The sequence below is a fragment of the Sciurus vulgaris genome (assembly GCF_902686455.1).
Source record: "Sciurus vulgaris genome assembly, chromosome: 14".
In the NCBI taxonomy this organism is placed as follows: domain Eukaryota; kingdom Metazoa; phylum Chordata; class Mammalia; order Rodentia; family Sciuridae; genus Sciurus; species Sciurus vulgaris.
In genome coordinates this window covers 61,114,354-61,136,291 of record NC_136475.1, presented here as the reverse complement: position 1 = coordinate 61,136,291, position 21,938 = coordinate 61,114,354, and the positions used below count along the sequence as shown (strand labels likewise).

General features: G+C 35.0%; 1 protein-coding gene across 1 annotated transcript in view; it reads right to left on the bottom strand.

Moving 5' to 3' along the window:
* Positions 1–21,938, bottom strand: part of SRBD1 (S1 RNA binding domain 1) — a 312,646-nt gene that overhangs the window by 194,928 nt on the left and 95,780 nt on the right. Inside the window, 3 exon segments of the mRNA XM_079111646.1 lie at positions 7,862–7,965; positions 17,604–17,739; positions 19,390–19,486. Of these exon segments, the coding sequence (XP_078967772.1) occupies positions 7,862–7,965; positions 17,604–17,739; positions 19,390–19,486 (337 nt within the window).

Below are 21,938 nucleotides of genomic sequence, written 5' to 3'. Positions count from 1 at the left end.
GGAGAGTGTGAAATAGGGAAGGGGGAAAAGCCTTTATTGAAGCAAAAGTAACATAATCTGTAAGGAGAGGCGTGGTGTCTGGAACTTGTTACTATGACATCTGGAGTTTTTATTTTTAAAAACCTAGTAACTATGGTCAGACATAAAACTTAAAGGGGAAAAAAATCTTCTGGGAAGAGTCTCCAAAGCATTATTAGTAATAACCAAAATATCAAGATCCAAGAAAGTCATCAAAAAATTTTTACTATGAACTAACAGTACTGCTATGAACTGAATTGTGCCCCTCCCCAAATTCCTATATTGAAGCCCTAATCTCTATTGTGATAGCATCTAAACACAGGGACTTTCAGAGATAATTAGCTTTAGATGAGGTCATGACACCAGGGAGCTTGCTTGCTTTCTCTCCCTCTCTATGTGATGACCTAGAGAGAATGTGGCTGTCTATAAAACAGGAAGAATACCCACCCTGCCTGACCCCCAAAGGAAGTGACTCAACTCCTTATTTTGAACTTACTAGCCTCTAGAACTGTGAGAAAATAAATTTTGTTGTTTAAGAGAGTCTATAGCATTTTGTCATGGTAATAAAAGCTAAGACAATCACTGATTCTTCTATTCCCTTTTCTTTATCTCTTCATGAGAGTTAAAGGAGACTGAGCAAAGGATAAACTGAAACTCACCTCTGGCAGTTCTTAAGTGTAACCTAACTGCTCAGGTCACCTTGCTCTGGGAGAGTGGGGAGGGCATGTGTACCCATACTGAGGAATGTAAAGGCCACAGAACCAACTGTAAGTGAACACTGAAGAAAGAATTGAAGAGAAAAACACAAGCTAAAAAGGATGAATTCAATCCTACCCTGTCTGCATTTTCATCCATCTACAGCAATTCTGCTCTTGTCCTTCAATGGCTCTTGAGAATACATTAACAAAATATTAATGTTTTCTAGTCCACCATTAAAGGTCCTCTCATCTCCCTTACTCATCTCAGGCAAGGAAATGAACTAAGCTTCAGTGAGTAAATGTACAAGCAATTACACTGTGACATTCCAAAGGTTACCTGATAGCAAACAACTAAACCCCTTCCATAGAAGGACATTACTGTAGTTACAAATAATTTTGTTTTTTTAATTTGAATAAAAGCTCTTTTAGGCAGGATATATATCCTTCTTTCCACCCAAATCTCCACTATGCCCCACTGTCACCTTAACCTGAGGACAAGAATTAGCCACAAGTTCTGCTTTCACTGGACAAAAATTTTTTTAAAATGCAAACCATGAAAAAAGTTAATACTAGAAATATGCAAAATAAGGTACAGAGAGCTCAAAGTAGGGTGATAGCAGTCTAACATACTTAGTGAAAAGCAAGATTTGAGTCAGACTGTCTATGTTCAAATTCTACTCTATTACTTTCTTGGGAGATTTATTTAACCATATCTGCTATTTCTCATCTATAAAATAGGAGTAATAATCATATTTAATTCAGTGTTGTGAATTAATATGTAAGGAGCTTATAATTTTTTTAAGCACTTGGTGCTGCTGCTGTTATTGTTATTAATTTGGAGAATTCAATATCAAGAAAAACTTCCCAGAAGAAACACCTGAGATAGGTTTTAAAAATGAATTGTGGTAAGCTGGGGTTGTGGCTCAGTGGTAGAGTGCCTGTCTAGCATGTGAGGCACTGGGTTCAATTCTCAGCACTGCATATAAATAAATAAATAAAATAAAGGTCCATCAACAACTAAAAAAGTATTTTAAAAAATGAATTGCACTTACCAAGTAAGACAAAGAAATATGATCATTCTGAGAAGAAACCATAGCATACCAGAAAGCTCAGAGGCAAGAAAGAACATGATAGATTCAAGTAACTGCAAGTAGATTAGTACTGTTAGGGTATAAACTGGCAGGATGAAGTCAGAGGAAGAAGAGGCTAGAATATATGGCAGTGGAAAGATTATAAATGGTTTTATATACCCTGCTATAGAGACTGGCTAGTTAGGAGAGGAAACACAGTTCTGGGTTATGGGATAATAGCCTAGGAAGATAGTGCTTAAGGCAGGAAGACTACTGAAGTGATTTTTTTAAATGAATACACCTGATGTCTGCTAAGGTTCTTCCCCTTAAAACCCGAACAAAGGTTTTCCCACTAGTTACAGGAAAAAGTCAGAAATCCTACTATTACCTATGCATATCCTCTTGAAGCTCTCCAGTGATCTTTTTCAAACCTCAAAATCCTCCCTTGGTTTCAACTGCTCTGCTCTCCTCCCTGGAACAGAGTACTGTGGGTCTATTTTACTCTTGAAGATGTCTCAGTTACATCCATTCAGTTGCCCTTTAGACCACTAGACTCCGTCCTGAAAGATAACAGCTCGACTGATATCCAGCATTTCAGAAGCTTCTTTTTTCCCTACACAACAATAATTTATGCCCCTTCCCTTTATGCTGCTTCCTTAGCTTCCTAGAAGCTATTCACAGAAATTAGCACAAGGGACCTGAAACAGTATGATGAATTCATAGACCTTATTACTATACTATATCTTTAAAGCAACACAATAGGTTTGCCTTACAGAATATTATCCCAAAACCTGATTCTTCCACCACTGAATAAAACTGAAGGACCTCACCTAAACCAAATTCCACAATATGAAACACATGTCATATGAGATATGCAAATAAAGCAAAAAAAAAAAAAAAAAAAAAAAAAGGCAGGAACCACAAACTCAAATGCCTGCAAGGGCCAGGAGAGTACTATAAACAACTGAAAAAACCCATACCCTAAACTATATGTTTTTGACAGAGACATGCTTTGTTCACCAACTGCACAAAGAAATAGTCTCTACTTTGGCAAAGAAATATACTGTCCTCATTTCTTATACTTAAGATAGAAAAAGGCTTTCTCCATCCAGCTTTTGTTTTCCACATTTAAAAAAGAATTGGAATCAGGAGACAGTTCTCCTTAAAACCACTAAACAAAAATTAGTACAATTTTAAAGAACAGAATTTACTCATCAGGTCAAAGACAAAAATCTGCAAGCTCAAAATTACAGATCCTGGCCACTTGTACAGTCCAAGTCATGAACAGGAACTGTTGAGATCATTCCCTCACATATGTTTTTGTTTAAAGAGCAAATGCAGAAATTTGGATTATTGGAGTTTTCACAAACATAACTATTACAACACGTGACAAGATTAGAAAATCTCTTCATATTTATCCTCTTGAACTAGCAACATACTATTACCAATTATGAACTGTTCAGTTGTTGGATTTGGACCTAGATTTTTTTTAATACTAAGATGTTAGTACTCAATTCTTCCTTGTTATTCTAATTAACTTAGATAATAACAATATTTCCATTCAGCTTATCGTTTGCCCTAATTATATGGTACTTTATCTCTTTATAGCATAATAAGTGATGCCATCATCTATCTCCTTGTTCCAGCCATACAAATGCCATGCTTCACGTCACCTCTCCCTAATCAATTCATCCACAGTTAACGGAATACTCTGTCCCACTTACCTCTTGTAGACTCTACCTCCTAAACATTGCTACAATCTATTTACTTATTTCCTATTGTTACTACCCTAGTCCAAGTTACCATCATCTCTTTCCACCACATCTACTCTTAGTTCTTCTCAAATAATTTTCTATACTGCAGTCACAGTGATCTTAAAATGTAATCTGATCACGACACTCCTCTGTTTAAAACATTTATTAGATTCCCACTAAAGATGAAAAAACAAAATCTTTAGTATACCTAGAAAACTAAGTGTCACCTAGTCCACACTGATCACCATCCTCATTTCTTGCTGCCTTTCCTCCCTCTTCTGGCTCTGACCTACATACATGCCAAGTCAAATACATTTGAGTTCTGTGACACAAACTCTTACAAGTACTCCATACTTCTATTCAGTGTTCCCTCATTAAACTGCATGGTCTTCAAGGACACACAGTGTGTTTTTCAAGTTTCCAGGTGGATCTCCAACATCTAATATGCACCTGATTGGATGAGTATATGAGGGAGGAAAGTGGAAAAAGTAGAGGTAAAGAGTAAAAAACAAAAAGATTCATTAAGCAACCATGTCAAATGTGCCCTAAAAAAGAAAAAAATGTCCTTGAGAATAGTTCAAGGGTTCCCAGAAAAATGTTTCAGCTCTACATGAAAAAAAACCTTTTAATTAAAAATTATATTACTATATCATATTTACATAGCATGTTATATTGTAGGTTAAATAATATCACCAATTAGTTAACTAGGAAATGCAATCCTTTTTTTGGAAAGAGTATAATTAAAAGGACAATACCAGCTGGGGACAGTGGAATACACCTGTAATCTCAGCAACTCAAGAGGCTGAAGCAGGAGGATCACAGTTTGAGGCCAGTCTCAGTAACTGAGGGAGGGCCCAATAAGCCATATAGCAAGACATCCCACCTCAAAATTTAAAATTTTTTAAAAGGGCTGGGGATGCAGCACAGTGGTAAAGCACACCTAGGTTCAATCCCCACTACCAAAAATTAATATATAAATAAGCGCAGTGGGAAAAAATAAAATACAGCTAAGCCAAGGAAAAATAATTACATCACTATACAGAAAAACATTCCCTGATAGTTACTGAGTATAAAGACAGTTAAAAGTAAAACTAATAGTTCTTTATTAAGGACTGACTGATACTAATAATTAGGAATATTTTCAGGAAAATAAGTCAGAAGTTGTCCCCAATTTATTGTGACCTATTTACTAAAACACTTCTAGGAAAGGAATGGGACCATAATCTCACCACTAGGTAATCACTTTGTGATACTATCAAAGGCCTATTTACATGGGGCATTAAGCTACAAAATTACACAGAGTATCACTTCATTCTCTTAAATTTATAAGGAAGGTATAATTCACCACTTTAAGGACAATGAAACTGAGAATGAAATTAAGTAACATACCCATGGCAACATGGGTAGGAAGTAATATAACATAATTGAAACTCATACATGTCTGCTTCACAAGATTTTATTTTTTCTAAGAAACCATTTTAGAGTTTGATTATAATTCAAATTAAAACATATCTTAATGTAAATTCTTCAATCTAATATTTCTTTTAGATATTTATTCTTTTTATTTTCGATGAAATTTATTTATTTACAAAGGAAATAAGCATTCGCAGAAAGTGATAATTACACAGTAAAGTATAAAATAGAAAATTAAAATCTCATACCAAAACCAAGGAATAAACCATTTACTATCTTCTCAGGCATTTTCCTCTATATACATAGACAAATTATTTGCCATTAATGAAATTATACTATAAATAATTATCTTTTTAACCTACTAAAACATGTTAATCTCAACTTCGGCTCAATCTCAGCTTTTTCTAAAAGCTGCACAAAATTCCATTGTATGTACATAATTGAGTAATTAACCTACTAATTAACATTCAAATTAAGTTTTACTTGTTGAATATTATTTGGTGAATCAGCAAGTTGATCCTTTGTGGAACTGCATTGGGCAACCGGCTTCCAGTAAACCTGACACAAGAACTATGTTGTATGAAGGAACCATTTACCAAAGTATATAGCACATATACTTTTCAAAGAATACTACATCTAACATTTCAAGTAGTATTTGCAGCAAGCTCTCTAAACTAAGTTCACACAGAGGCAGCTGGTGATAAGCATATCTGAAATTTAGGTAACCTCCTTTACATCTTTGTTTTCTTATTAGTCACATGGTGGTGACAAAATCTGCTGTACCAATCAAATAGATTGTTGTGAGGATCAGATACATTTAGGAAAGTTAAAATTAAAAGTCAAAAGTGTTATACAAAACTGTGTTGCTAGTTTAAATGGTTTCCTTAACAACTAAAAAGGTTAACAAAAAATTTAATAAGTTTAAAAATGTCACTGAAATATCCAATAAGTTTAATGTTTATTTCAATCACCCTTAACATGCAAAGTTTTTTAGGTAAACCACATACAATTTGTTTAAAGATTTATAATGTAATACCCTATTAATCACATTTTTGTTTCAATCATCCTTAATGAGTAAAACATTTCGGATATACTATATACAATATGATGTTTAACTTATTTTTCATGAGGGAAAATATGCTCTTTGTAAAAGAGTCAAATGGTACAGAAAAGTACAGTCATGTATCACCTAATAATGGGGATAAGTTATAAGAAATGCACTGTTAGGTAATTTTGTCACAGTGCAAACACCTAAGTGTGTTTCTGCAAATCAAGATGGTATAGACTACCACACAGCTAGGCTATATGGGATAGTCTATTGCCTATAAACTTAGTTTATAACCTAGTTATAAACTTGGTTACTGTACTGAACACTGTAGGCAACTGTAACAAGATGGTAAGTATTTGTGTATGTAAACACAGAATAATACAGTAAAAATTCAGGATAAAAGATTAAAATAAAACAGTACACCTGTATAGGGGGCTTACCATAAATGGACCTTGCAGAACTGAAAGTTATTCTTGGTGTCACTGACTGGGGAGAGAATATGAAGGCCTAGGACATTACTGTATATTTACCATAGATTTCATAAACACTGTACACTTAAGTCACACTAAATTTATTTTAAGATGTTTTTCTTTCTTCAATAATAAATTAACCTTAGCTTACTTTAACTATTTTACTTTATGAACTTATTTTTTTTTAACTTCTTGACTCTTTTGTGATGACACTTAGTTTAAAATACAAACACAGCTATGCAGAAATAATTTCTTTCTGCATATTCTAATTTTATAAGCCTTTCTCTATTTTTTTTTATACTTTTTAAATTTTTTTATTAAAAAACTAAGGCACAGTATTCAGATTAGCCCAGGCACATCTCGTCCCACAGGAAGGTCCTCAGAAAAGCAACATGCATGGAGTTGTCACCCTCTCTGATAACAATGCCTTCTTCTGAAATACCTCCTGAGATGTTCTTGAGGAGGAATCATTCCTTCCAGATGTATGTCTATGATGGTTTACTTCGTTTGTCTCTCCTTTTTTTAATCATAGATTTGCTTAGAAGCAGGTAATGAACCACAATCAGTCCTCTCAGTTAACACAAAACTTTCCAGGGCGAGAGAAGGAGCTCAATGGTAGAACATTTCCCTAGCGTACATGAGGCCCTGGGTTTGATCCCCAATTAAAAAAAAAAAAAATTAAAGCATTGGGGTCCATGTTTTCAAACTTTATAACAGCCTGCTGAGGTCTGTAAAAGCTTCTACTAAACCCTTCACTTTGAATTTTCTTGGGCATTCTTTTTTCTCTCCTGCAGTTCCTTTTTCTGTTCTTCGGGTATGTGTTCACTAAGCAATGGAACTTTTTCAGCTCTATAATAATCCTATGGGACCACTGGCATATATAGTCACTGACTATTGACTAAAATGTTGTTATGCAGTACTGACTGTACTGAAGTAAAAGTTCTTCTCCGAGAAATCATTATTGTTTCTTATGCACCCTCCCAGATATTTTCTATTTAAACATACACAACACATGTACTTATTTTTCTTAAATATACCTGGGCATGGTGATATACACATATGATCCCAACAACTCAGAAGGAAGGAGGACCACCAGTTTGAGACCATTCTCAGCAACTTGGGTCCTAAGCAACTTAGTGAGACCCCGTCTCAAAATAAAAAATAAAAAGGGGTGAGTACGTAGCTGAGTGGTAAAGTGCCCTGTGTTCAATTGCCCCATACCAAAAAAGAAAAGGAAATAAAAGGGAAACAAAAACAAAAAACAAAGAAGATACTATATACATTGACACTAGCTTTTTTGTAAAACATCATAGACATCTTTCATATCAGTACATAAAGACATCAATATGGAACTTTAGAAAGGAAATCTGATAGAAATATATAAACATACCTATTTTGGATGCACCACCTACAGAATTCATTCTTCACTCCATCAGAAATGTTGACCTTGACTGTCAATATCTTCAAATTCTCTCCACGATTAATTGCCAAAATCTGAGCACAAACATATATGGTAAAGACTGATAATCCACAAATATATAAATGATAAATTTAATGAGTCAACATTTATGGCTCAGTCAATTTATGAAACCAATTAGGCAGCAACTTAGCCAAGAGCTATTATCAATTATTTATTTTTTAATTTACCAAGAATGTATTCAAACTAATACATTCCACCATGGAATTCCACCATTTTAAGAAGAATTAATAGCAATTCTTCTTAAACTTTTCCAAATATATAAGAGATGAAAAAACTTCCCAATTCTGAGGCCTATATTACACTGATAGAAAAGAAAGCAAAACTTATACAGACCAATATCTCTTATGAATATAGATGGAAAAATCCTCAGCAAAACAATAACAATTCAAATCCAGAAACATATAAATGGGATTACACACCAGAACAGAGTATAATTAATTCCAGGAGTGTCCAGTTGACTTAACATCTAAAAATCAATTCATATATCAATTCAATAAAAAACAAAAATTTTACAATCATATCAATAGATTCAGAAACATCTGACAAAATCCACCAGTTCTTCATGATAACACTAAACAAACTAGTAATAGAAGGCAAATACTTTTTTTTTTTTTGCAGGGGGGCAGGTACCAGGGATTGAACTCAGGGTCACTTGAGCCCTGAGCCACATCCCCAGTCCTATTTTGTACTTTATTTAGAGACAGGGTCTCACTGCGTTACTTAGGCCTCTCTTTTGCTGAGACTGGCTCTGAACTCTCGATCCTTCTGTCTCGGTCTCCCGAGCAGCTGGGATAACAGGCAAATGCCACGGTGCCTGGTTTAGAAGGCAAGTTCTTTAATGTGAGAAAGAACAGAATTTAAGGCATAAACTGAAATTGAAAGTAAGTAATGGGATAAAGCAGAATTATTGTAGATGTCAACAATGAACAGGAAATAGGTAGTAAGAAAGGCAAAGGAAGTTGGATCAGTGAAGGGAGCAGCAAAAAAAGAACAGGAATAGAAGATCCCAGGAGAGAATGTGAAGGTCAAGTTACAAATTCATGTGAGAAAAAATACCCCACTAAGGACCAATTCAGAGAATGAAAACAAGTTTCAGCCAAAGTGATTAATTTAGTAGACAGGCATAACAGCTAGCTCCTCAACACTTGGAGAAATTATAGGTAATGCTGTTCCTTTACCACAGACTTCCATCATTTTCATAGGTTTCTGTATTCCGAGGTACTACATCCTCAGATATTTATGTGGAGGCTGAAAAAGAAGGTTCAGAGCTGGGAACACAAGGCCTCAGCACTGTAGGGATTAGGAAGCTATCTTTGTGACATCATCCCTCTTGCATTCAAAATAACCTAAAAAGTTCTTAAAACACAGGACTGTTTTTCAAAACTGACATTCCCCAAAAGGTTTACTTTCTCAGGCCTCAGTACTGTTACATCTAGAAGACAGTGTCAATCACAAACTTAAATCTAGTCACAAACTAACCCGGAATACCACATGGACTAAACACACTATTTAAAATGCTGAGACCAACAAAATATTTTCAAGCAGAGATTAAAAAGGACAGTTTTAGTAAAATAAAATTGCATGTTTTTCAAAGTTTCATTAAAATTTTAAAAAGCACAGAAGGGACAAAATATGACATCATCTTCATTTCTGAAAAAGGAAATTAAGGATGCTTAGTCACGAGTACCCACTATTAGAAATTATTTTTTCCTTCTGCTATATCCATCAATAATAACCTGGCAAGTAAAATATCAATGTATGAACATTTTTTCAAATTACTGAAAGCATACACTTCACCTAATATGATAAATACAGTATATACAAATTAAAATTGACAACTTTTTAGAATATAAATAGGAAAACATTTCAAATCTTTGAGGGTAAGGGCCATGTCACCTCTATACTTCAAATACGACCCAAAATATAATAATATTAAAGAAAAGTCTTTGGGATAATTAAAGAGTTTCGTCATGATACAACAAGAATAAAATATTTTTGTGTCTGTGCTATTGTAAGATTTTTGAAAAATCACTTTTTTTTTTTTTTTTTTTTTTTTTTTTTTTTTGTAGTGCTTGGGATTGAACCCAGGGCCTTGTGCTTGCAAAGAGAGCACTCTACCAACTGAGCTATCGCCACAGCCCGAAAAATTACATTTTTAATGATGGAAGCTAAGTATCACATAAACAGTAAAGCATTCTACCACTTTCTTTTTTTTATTAAAATCTTCTTTATTTTTACCAACTGTATTTTGATTCATTGTACACAAATGGGGTACAACTTTTCATTTCTATGGTTGTACACAATGTAGATTCACACCATTCATGTAATCATACATAAACATAGGGTATACTGTTTCATTCTACTATCTTTCCTCCCACCCCATCTTCCTCTACACCACCCAAAGTTCTCTCATTCTTCTCTTCCCTTTGCCACCCCCCATCATTATATATTGTCATGCACTTATCAGAGAAAACATTCGGCCTCTGGTTTTTTGGGCTTGTCCTATTTCATTTAGCATATTTTTCAATTTCATTCCTTTACCAGCAAATGCCATAATTTTTATTCTTCTTTATGACTGAGTAATATTCCATTGTGTATATATACCCCCACCGTGCAAGAAATAAATGCAAGAATCAATAAATGGGATAGATTCAAACTAAAAAGCTTTTTCTCAGCAAAGGACACAATCAATAATGTGAAGAGAGAGCCTACTGAGTGGGAGAAAATCTTTTCCACATACACTTCAGACACCGCACTAATCTCCAAAATTTATAAAGAACTTAAAAACTTTACACCCCAAATACAAAGAACTCAATCAATAAATGGGCTAAGGAACTGGGCACACACTTCACAGAAGAAGATATACAGGTGATCAACACATATATGAAAAAGTGCTCATCACCTCTAGTAATTAGAGAAATGCAAATTAAAACCACCCTAAGATTTCATCTAACACCAATCAGAATGGCTTTATCAAGAACACAAGCAATAATAAGAGTTGACATGGATGTGGGGAAAAAGGCACACTCATACATTGCTGGTGGGGTTGCAAACTGGTGCAGTCACTCTGGAAAGCAGTATGGAGAGTCCTCAGAAAGCTTGGAATGGACCTACCATTTGATCCAGCTATCCCACTCCTTGGTTTATACACAAAGGACTTAAAATCAGCATACTACAGTGATGCAGCCACATCAATGTTCATAGCAGCTCAATTCACAATAGCTAGATTGTGGAACCAACCAAGATGCCCTTCAATTGATGAATGGATAAAGAAACTGTGGTATATATACACATTTTACTACTTTCCATCATCCTCTTTTTACCACAGTGAAATGCAGATAGGAAGAGAAATAATTTGAAAATGATTTATTGAAGACTTCAGATTTGTAGAAGAGTAACAGTCCATTTCCTGATTTGAAATCTCTCCTCATCCTCCAAGAACCATAAAATCAATAAAGAGAACAAATAAAGCAACAGAGAACACCTTTAGCTGAGATCTTTATCTAAGAGAGATTTCTTAAAAACAACATACAAAGAAAAGCAACAATAGAATAACATTCAAGAAACTTAAGAAAGTGGAAAAAAAATCTGAACATATCAGAACTTAGAACACTGTATGCATATACCCTTCTTGAGTCATATGCTAGGGCAGCAGTCAGCAAACTATGGTCCATGAGCTTGTTAAATAAAATTTATAGAATGGTACTGATTTGGACAGAGCTTATGCACTAGGCCCAACAGTCCAAGTCAAAAATGGAGTCACTTAATGCAAGTTTCAAGTCATCCAGCAAGCATATTTATCTGATCTTCCAAGAAATCAGGAGAGTAAAAGATACAGTAAGAGTCAATCTGCAAACAAGACAGTTTTAGCCAGCATAATATGGAAGTTTCCACTACTTACAAAGAAAGTAACTTTAAAACAACTAATCTGCTTTTTTGCATTCTTTCAGCTTTCCCCAGCCCAGTTTTTGACTATGAAGCCGAACTCCTCTGCTCAACTCATCAGAATAGTCATTGTATTTTATATGAGGTGTTGCCCCATTCTAGAATCCCAAATAAGAACTAATTAAGATCTTTAAATTTGTTGTAATTTTGTCTTCTGACAGGATGAAGTCAGTCTGACATCTATTTTTGTAAATAAAACTACTAAAATACACATATGATCACTCATTCATGTATTGCCAGTGACTGTTTTCATATACCTGGTAGTTGTACACTTTCAAAAAAAAAAAAACATCTAACAAGTCTAAAATATTTACTCTCTGAGCCTTTACAGGAAAAATCTACCAACTTCATACTAGATTACAGAATAAGTTTCATTAATTCAAATGACTAGGAAGCTGTAGCAGAAGGACTAAGGACAGGCATTTCCTATAATTGTGGAGTTAAGATTAAAGCAAGAGTGGAATCATTTTCTATTAAGAAAGCATAGGTTGCTATCCTGATAGACAAAGAAGACTTCAAGATAGAAAGCACTAAACAGGATAAAAGAGGAAACTTAATTTTAAAAGTCATATTCTATTTTTGGAATTGAGGGACACTACACTTCAAACACGTTGACAGGAATATCACTAAAAATGGTAAATCAGTAACTCCAAAACTATTCTATCACAAAATTAGCAGAATGAACATTCTCATAACTCTGAGATCTAAAAAAATTTTCAACCAGAACACCACCCACAGAAGAAGGAAGCTGCATAATTTCCATAGAGAGCACTTTTAACTCACCTGCTTACACCCCTGACTCTGGGGCTCAGCAGGGCCTTGAGGATAACAGCCCACATCTCACACTCCTGGGCCAGGTTCCTGGTACCAAAGGAAGCAATATGGACCTTCTCAAATACTTGTGATTTTGTGTTTAAATCAGTTTGCATTGATTTAAAGGTTTGCTTTGTTTCACCTATCTTAGCACTTACCCAGAGCAGAAGTAGCTTTCTAGGGATTCATTGTCAAAATGCTTTGTTTTTTTTTTTAATTTTGTTTTTGTTTTTGTAGTGCTGGGGATCAAACTCAACTGAGGTCTACCACTAAGCTATACCCCCAGTCCTGTTAAAAGTATTTAAAGATAGGGGTTTAGTTTCATTTTACTGCATATGGATTTCCAGTTTTCCCAGCACCGTTTGTTGAACAGGCTATCTTTTCTCCATTGTATGTTTTTGGCACCTTTGTCTAGTATGAGAAAACTGTATTTATGAGGGTTTTTCTCTGTGCCTTCTATTCAGTACCATTGGTCTGTCTGTTTTGGTGCCAATACCATGCTGTTTTTGTTACTATTGCTTTGTAGTTTAGTTTAAGTTCTGGTATTGCGATACCCCCTACTTCACTCTTCCTGCTAAGGATTACTTTAGCTATTCTGGGTCTCTTAGTCTTCCAAATGAATTTCATGATTGCTTTCTCTACTTCTATGAGGTATGTCATGGGGATTTTAATTGGAATTTTTTCCAATTGCGTTGAATTTCTATAGCACTTTTGGTAGTATGGCCATTTGGAAAAAATTAATTCTGCCTATCCAAGAACATAGGAGATGTTTCCATCTTCTAAGGTTTTCTTTAATTTCTTTCTTTAGTGTTCCGTAGTTTTCATTGTAGAGGCCTTCCACCTCTTTTGTTAGATTGATTCCCAAGTATTTTATTTATTTTGAGGCTATTGTGAATGGGGTAGTTTTCCTAATTTCTCTTTCAGAGGATTCCTCACTTATGAATAAAAATGCATTAGATTTATGAGTGTTGATTTTATATCCTGCTACTTTGCTGAATTAATTTGAGTTCTAGAAGTCACTCTGCACAAAACTCAACTCGAAATGGATCAATGACCTAGGAATTAGACCAAAGACTCTGCACCTAATAGAATAAAAAGTACGGCCAAATCTTCATCACGTCAGCTTAAGACCAGACTTCCTTAACATGATTCCCAAAGCACAAGAAATAAAAGCAGGAATCAATAACTGGGATAGATTCAAACTCAAAAGCTTTTTCTCAGCAAAGGAAACAATCAGCAATGTGAAGAGAGAGCCTACAGAGTGGGAGAAAATCTTTGCCACATGCACTTCAGATAGAGCACTAATCTCCAGAATTTATAGAACTCAAAAAACTTTATATCAAGTTTACAAATAACCCAGTCAACAAGTGGGCAAAGGAAATGAGCAGACACTTCACAGAAGATCTGCAAGGAATAAACAGATATATGAAAAAATGGTCAACATCTCTAGTAATAAGAGAAATGCAAATAATAACTACCCTAAGATTTCATCTCACCCCAATTAGATTGTCTACTATAAAAGGTGCACTCATACATTGCTGATGGGGTTGCAAATTGGTGTAGCCACTCTGGAAAGCAGTATGGAGATTCCTTAGAAAACTTGGAATGGACCCACCATTTGACCCAGCTATCCCACTCCTTGGCCTATACTCAAAGGACTTAAAATCAGTATACTACAGTGACACAGCTACACCAATGTTCATAGCAACTCAATTCACAATAGCTAGACTATGGAACCAACCTAGATACATGAATGGATAAAGAAACTGTGGGGTATACAGACAATGGAATACTACTCAGCCATAAAGAAGAATAGTATTATGGCATTTGCAGGTAAATGGATGGAGCTAGAGAATATCATGCTAAGTGAAATAAGCCAATCCCAAAAAACCAAAGGCCAAATGATTTCTCTGATAAGTGGATGATGATACATAATGGGGAGGAGAGGCAAGAATGGAGGAAGGATGGATTGTATAGAGGAAAATGAGGGGTGGGGAGGGAGCATAGGGAAGGAAGAATAATAGAATGAGACAAACATAATTACCCTATGTACATGCATGATTACACAGTGTGACTCTACTTCATGTATAACCAGAGAAATGAAAGTTGTACCCCATTTGTGTACAATGAATGAAAAATTTTTTAAGAGTATTTAAAGGCAAATGTAATTAAAAAAAAAAAAAAAACAATGAATCAAACACCATTACCCTATGTAAACATATGATTACACAAATGGTATGCCTTTACTTCATGTACAAACAGAGAAATAAGTTGTACCCCATTTGTTAACAATACAAAAAAAAAGGCAAATGTCTTGGCCACAGTCATTGTGGCTATGGCAACCAATAGACAGACCAACAATAAACAAATAAAATAAAATAAACAGTGAAGAAAGAGGCCAAGAAATGAGATATTTCGGGGGGAAAGATCTTTTAAAAATTCATGTGTATACCAGGGACTCTAGTAGGCACCTGCATACCTATGGCTGGAAACATGCTCTAATAAACCTTAAGCTTTCATCTCTAACTGACTTTGGGCTCCATGCAAACAGCAAGCAAAGGCTAAGACAATAAGGCAGAGTTGCTAATGGCCTCTCTATATTTTGAAGAAGTACCCCAACACAGAACCAATCTACAAAGGCTGAATTTGAAAAAAATTTGTTTTTCACTCTATACTTTTAAGGAAATCTCTGGCAAATAGCTAGCTACTTACTAAGCTAATGGAAAAGAGACTTCAGAGATCAAACATGAAAAAGAGCCTAGAGGTTTACAAAAATAATTCAGAAAAGTCACTAAAACAAATAACTACCCACAACCAGCAGCAACAACATTGGGAAAGTAAAAGAATATGATTTCCAAAGATGCCAAGTTATATAAAGAAACAAGAAAACAGGAAAAAAGAAACTGGAAAAAAAAGTACCTGAGGAAGCTGAGACACTGGCCTTACTAAACTAAGGTTTTAAACCAACTGTGTTAAATATGCCCAGATTTGGAGGAAACCATGGTCAGAGACCTAAAGGAACCCAAGAGAATGATGTCTTCACTATACAGACTAACAATAAAGAGTAAGACATTTTAAAAAGGAACCAAATAGAAATTGTAGAGCTGAAAAGCACAATGACTAAAATGAAATATTCATTAGGGGGGTTCAACATCAAATTTGAGCTAGCAGAAATCAAGTCATCAAAGTTGAAGGTAAGAAAATTGAGTTTACACAGTTTGAGAAGAGAGGGATAAAAAGGACGAAAAGAAGTTAACAGAGCTCCTGTGGGACACACATAAAGCATTACATTAAATAATGTAAGTCCCACAAGTGGGGAGAAAGAGGCCAAGAATAAAGACCAGAAGTATATCAATTTTGATTTTAAAAAATTAGTATATATATCTGAGAATCACAATGAACTACAGATAGAATAAACTAAGAGACCCCTAAGGCACATTACAATCAAAATTTCAAAAGACAAAGGCAAAGAATCCTGAATAGAGAGAAAGAAGTGACTTGGCTCAGTAAGATTAGCAGCTGACAGCTCATTAAAAATTATGAAGGGGCCACGCATAGTGGCATATGTCTGTAATCCCAGGGGTTTGGGAGGCTAAAACAGAAGGATCGAAAGTTCAAAGTCAGCCTCAACAACTTAGTGAGGCCCTATGCAACCTAGCAAGACCCTGTCTCAAAATAAAAATAAAAGGTAGGGGTGGGGCTAGAGATGTGGTTCTGTGGCCACTGAGCACCCCTGGTTTAATCCCTAGTACAGAAAGTTAAAAAATAAAATAAAATAAAATAAGCTTGGAAGTCATACCACTAGCTGGTGGATGAAATATCCAAAGTTATAAAAGAAAAAACTATCATTTAAGAATTCTATATGCAGAAAAATTATCCTTCAGAAATAAAGAAAAATGTTTAATGGGTATAGAGTTTCAGTTCTGCAAGATGAAAAAGTTCTGAGTTGTAGAACAATGTGAATATATTAAACATTACTTATTCTTAAAATGATAAAGATGGTACATTTTATGCTATGTGTATTTTACTGCAGTTAAATAAAAGTTAATAAAAGAAGAACTTAAGACATCCCAGATAAACAAAGACTAAGTATGAAGGGGCCAATAGACCTGCCCTACATAAAATATTACTGGGGGGGCCTTAGGGATGGAACGAAAAGACACTAGACAGTAACTCAAAACCAAATGAAGAAATAAAGAACATGGTTAAGGTAACTACAAAGGTAAATATAAAAGCCAGTACTATTATATTTTTTATTTCTTTTTTTTTTTTTTTTTTTTTTTTTTGGTGGTGCTGGGGATTGAACCCAGGGTCTTGTGCTTGCAAGGCAAGCACTCTACCAACTGAGCTATATCCCCAGCCCTATATTTTTGATTTCTAACTCCTCTTTTTTTCTCCAATATTATTTTAAAATCACATTCTACAATGTACACATGCATTCCTAAATGACTACATTTAGAAAAAGAAATTCGTGAACTGGAAAATGTAATCAGAAGACTGAGTGACAATGACTACAGCTCATACAACTAAATGAGCTCTCTCACACTTTATTCTAAATGAACATCTCTGATGTGTATTTCATGTGGAAAAGATCTAGAAGTGAGCATATAGAGAATCAGGGTCTAACATGAACGATCACCAGACAGTAAGCAAGATACCTACGTTGTTATACTGTCAGCTTTGCTAAAAATTCTCAGTGTCACTAACATTTCTAGGTCTTTAGTTTCCCATTTGTGAAATCAGGGGAATATGATGATATTTTATAAAAATTGCATATGAAGAAAAAATAAACCAGATGACATAAAACTATTTAAATCCTTAGTAAGTAAAGGAGCAGGCAAGTCCAGAGCACTATCATTACTGGCATCAGCACACACAAGCATTCCTTACTCACCTGATGATGTTGGATGTTTCTTATGTTGCATGAAAAGTTCTGGTAGAGCTGAAACTTATCAACATCTTTCTCATTTACTTTTTTTGAGGACACTTTTGCCAGAGATGACTGGATACAAATGTATCTATTTTGGCACCTGCTCAGGTACACAAATGTTCAAAAAACAAGCAGTAATTAATATTTTATTTACTTATTTAGGTACTGGGATTGAACCCAGGGTGCTACACCACTGAATTACATTGCTAGCCATTTTTATTATTAATTTTGACAGTCTTGCTAAGTTGCTGAGGCTAGCCTCAAACTTGTGATCCTCCTGCCTCAGCCTCCCAAGTTGCTGGAATTACAAGCATGTCCCCAGCTAATACATACTTCAGAGAACAAAAATAAGTTACACAGAAATAAGGATAGCAAAAAAGTTAAGCCATTATCAAGTGAAATTTGTTTAATGATGTCCAATTATGAAAACAATAGTATTATTAATCCAGCAAAAGGACTCTTTGCCTACCATGCTAGCATATGCCCTACAGAACTGTTTATGTATCAACCCAATACCCCCCAAAATGCCTAAATGAGTTCAAATACCATTTACAGTTATGCAAGAGACCAAAACTATCCACATATATCAGACCAACAACTCTAGTCTAAATACCACCCTTCTCTAACAATTCAATTAGACAGTCACTGTCAATTAAAAGCTAAAAAGAAAGGAAACAAAAGGATGTACCAGAATAGATTCCAATAACAATTTATAAAACTGAGCCAAACTTCAGAAGCATAATTACTTACAAAAACACATTTTTAATCCAATCACTTCTACTTCAACTCACTCCTGCTGTGGACACTGAGAAAACAGAAAAGTTCTTTTCCTTGTATTAACAAAACCCCTGATGCAATAGCAATCAACTGGTTCATCCCCTTGCCTCTCTCTGCACAGCCATACAGCTGGAGGTATGGAAGGACACAGAGCAAAAGCAGATCTCTTGCAGAAACCTACTGTTTCTTTTAACACATAGCAGAAAAAGAACAACGGGGTACAAAAAAATAGGGATTTAAGGGCTGGAGTTTTAGCTCAGTGGTGAAGTGCTTGCCTAGTACATGTGAAGCACTGTAGTCAATTCTCAGCACCACATTAAAAAATAAACAAAATAAAGATCCATCACTAAAAAAAAATTTTTTTAAAGAGGGTTTTAAATTAATGTCTTTTTAAAATTGAAGCTTAAAATCCATGAGCCCAAGTAGGCCTAGCAAAGAGCTTTAATGTCATAAATGCAGACTGTGATGCAACCAATGGATGAGCTGCTCTCCCCAGAAGCTAAAATTCACTGAGGTCAGTTCTTTTATCCACACTTCATATCACACATTCCCAAGAAAACCCAATTGCCAGTAAACACCATAAATCAACTATTATAAAATTAAGGATATACATCACAATTAACATGTTTAAAAAAGCAATGCTACCCACTCTAAATAAGCACAAATCTCTAGTATACATTATGTAATTCCATGGTTTATAAACTGTGTTCTTCAGAGTCCTCCACTGAGGTGCCTCGATGTAAGGAGATGATTAGGCAAAGTTCCAGGCTCCCTGCCCAGAATTCAATTAAAACAACTTTTCTTTTATCTGTTCTATGTATTAAGGTTCTGTTGTTTGAATAAAGGAATCTGCTACTAGGGAAAAAAAAAAGTCTGAAGACAGGTTTTAATGAATACTGGTGTTAGTACTAACCATGTGACCCTTAAGAGCAAAAGCCCACAAAGCAGAAAACTCTGTGAAAGAGTTACTCACAATTTCCGAATGAAATCAAGCGTGTCTTTGTCTTTAGCAATCATGTCTGCTAAAATATGCTGCACTCCTGTTTCAATATCTTGGAGCGCTGACAGCCCTTTAGGTGAAGGGTAAGAGGGAGAACAAAAACACAAAGTATAACAGTTGTTTTTAATGCCTGCAATTATCACATTAAATTAAATCCCGGTCAAAATAAAATCTTAAATTAACAAATTTAAGACAGAAAGAGGGACTGGGGTTGTGTCTCAGTGAGTGCTTGCCTAGCATGGGTGAGGCACTGGGTTCGATTCTTAGAATCACAGATAAATAAATGAATAAAATAAAGGTCTATCAACATCTAAAGAAATTTTTTAAGAAAGAAAGATATCATAACAGTGACTAGCTTCCATATGCAACAAAAAAGAGCTGCCCAAAGCAATAATGTAGGGCCTTTCCATAATGTATAGCCTAATGGTGAAAAAGCAGGTTTGGGGATAGCTGCCTGGTCTGTTCCTTGTTCTAACACCAACTGTGGAACCCTGGGCAAGTTCCTTGACTTCTCCACCTCAAGTTTCCTATAAAAATAATAGTATCGCTTTCATGAAGTAATTGCAAAAATTAAATGTGATGGTAAATATGTATTAAGAGTCATATCCCAAGGTTCACAATTTTTTCAATTGTTAAAAAATACTCTTCCTTACAAGCACTTTTATTACTATTCCCATTTTGGATCATGAAACATTTATTCACATTTTCAATGACCCAGCTGAATTTCTCAAATCTCACAAACACAAAACAAAGCTTAGTGCAGGTGTTCATCTTCAAAATTAAACTGCCTCTCAATGATGCACTATGTTCTTTCCAAGTGCTTTTGTACTTGTAAATTTGCTAATTTACAGCACTCAGTCTTATATATCATGGTCCCTGTGAAATGAAACTATGCAGACAGATGTCATTTGCATTGCTTTCTTTCATTTCCTTTGTCTTTATTGTTCTATATGCATTAAAAGCTTTTTGGTGGTGGTGGTGGTGTTTTACACTAAGGCCTGAATTATACAGCATTGAGTATCTTGTTCATGTATGTTTTTCTGTGAGCACAGTTTTAATGAGAAAGAGGTACAAAAGCCAAAGAGAATAGGAAAACAGACTTATTATGACATAACTAATAAAGAAAAATGCCTTATTGTTATTGTTGTGTTATGATAGTTAATATAGTTATGGTAGTAGTTAATGGTAACTACTGAAGTAACTGTGTTTAAAGAAACTAAAAGAGAAATAAAACCATTGAAATTAATAGGAATTCTACTTACATTTGAAGAGAATTTCTCTATGAAGAAATTTTCAGAAACGAATTAGCTTTACAAGGTGGAAGATTATATGTAAAAGACCTAGAACAGCTCTGACATAGTAAGCACTCAATAAATGCTTGCTCTTGGGTTAGCTATCTCCCTACATTAGCCTTCATCTAAGAAAACCATTCTCTATGCACTACTTCCAGGATATCCAAACCACCTTAGAGTGTCATTACACAAAAGTCTTATGAGAACACCAGGGTAATGAGTCAGTAAAGATGAACTCTACAATGATGCACAGAACAGAAAGAAGAAATTATACACTTTGCTATAACAAAGATCCTTTGAAAAGCCCCCATCACATTGGGGGAATATGGTTAGAGAACCTTATGTAATTAATGAACCTTTCATAATTAAAATCACATTAGAGCTCTAGCATAATGTTTTGTGAAGTCGTCTGAAGACCTGAAAATAAAATCATACTAAGGACTTGTTAAAAATACAGATTTCAGGGGCTGGGGATATAGCTCAGTTGGTAGAGTGCTTGCCTCACAAGCACAAGGCCCTGGGTTCAATCCCCAGCACCACAAAAAAAAAGAAAAAAGAAAAAAAAATACAGATTTCAGACTGGGGTGTTACTCAGTGGTAGAGCACCTGTCCAGCATGCACAAAGCTCTAGGTTCAATACACGCATACACACATGCGCACACACACCCTGAGACTATGGGATTGTGTCATTTCACAGAGCATCCCAAATGATTCTGAAACTCATTAGACTTTTAAAAACCACTGCTAGGGAGTTACCTTGAGCTACCTCTACAGCACTGGTTCTCAGTGGGAGGTAGAAATTATCAGAATCATTTGGGAAAATCTTTCAAATCACATACCCCTCTCAATCCAGAAAATAATTGAAAAAAGAGTCGTGTGTGTTTTGAAAAAGTTCTTTCTCCAATCAAAGAGAATTGATTTTTAGAGGTCTAATACAGCCAAGGACAACGGGAGTTCCTAACGTTTAGCCTTTCAGTGAAAGTAGGAAGAAATAAGTCCACAAAATCAGAAAATTCTATCCCTCTCATTATAATGAAATCCTTCCAGCCACAGACTCTCCAGACCTCCACATATGAAACAAAAATTAAAAAGTCAACATTTCATTTCTCTTTTACTACACTTAAGCCACCTCTTCTTACATACAACAAAACAATCAGCTACTCCTTGTGTACAACATGAGGGTTTTCTGGATCACCTAGGACAGAGTTCATCTGCAACACAGAATAGCTT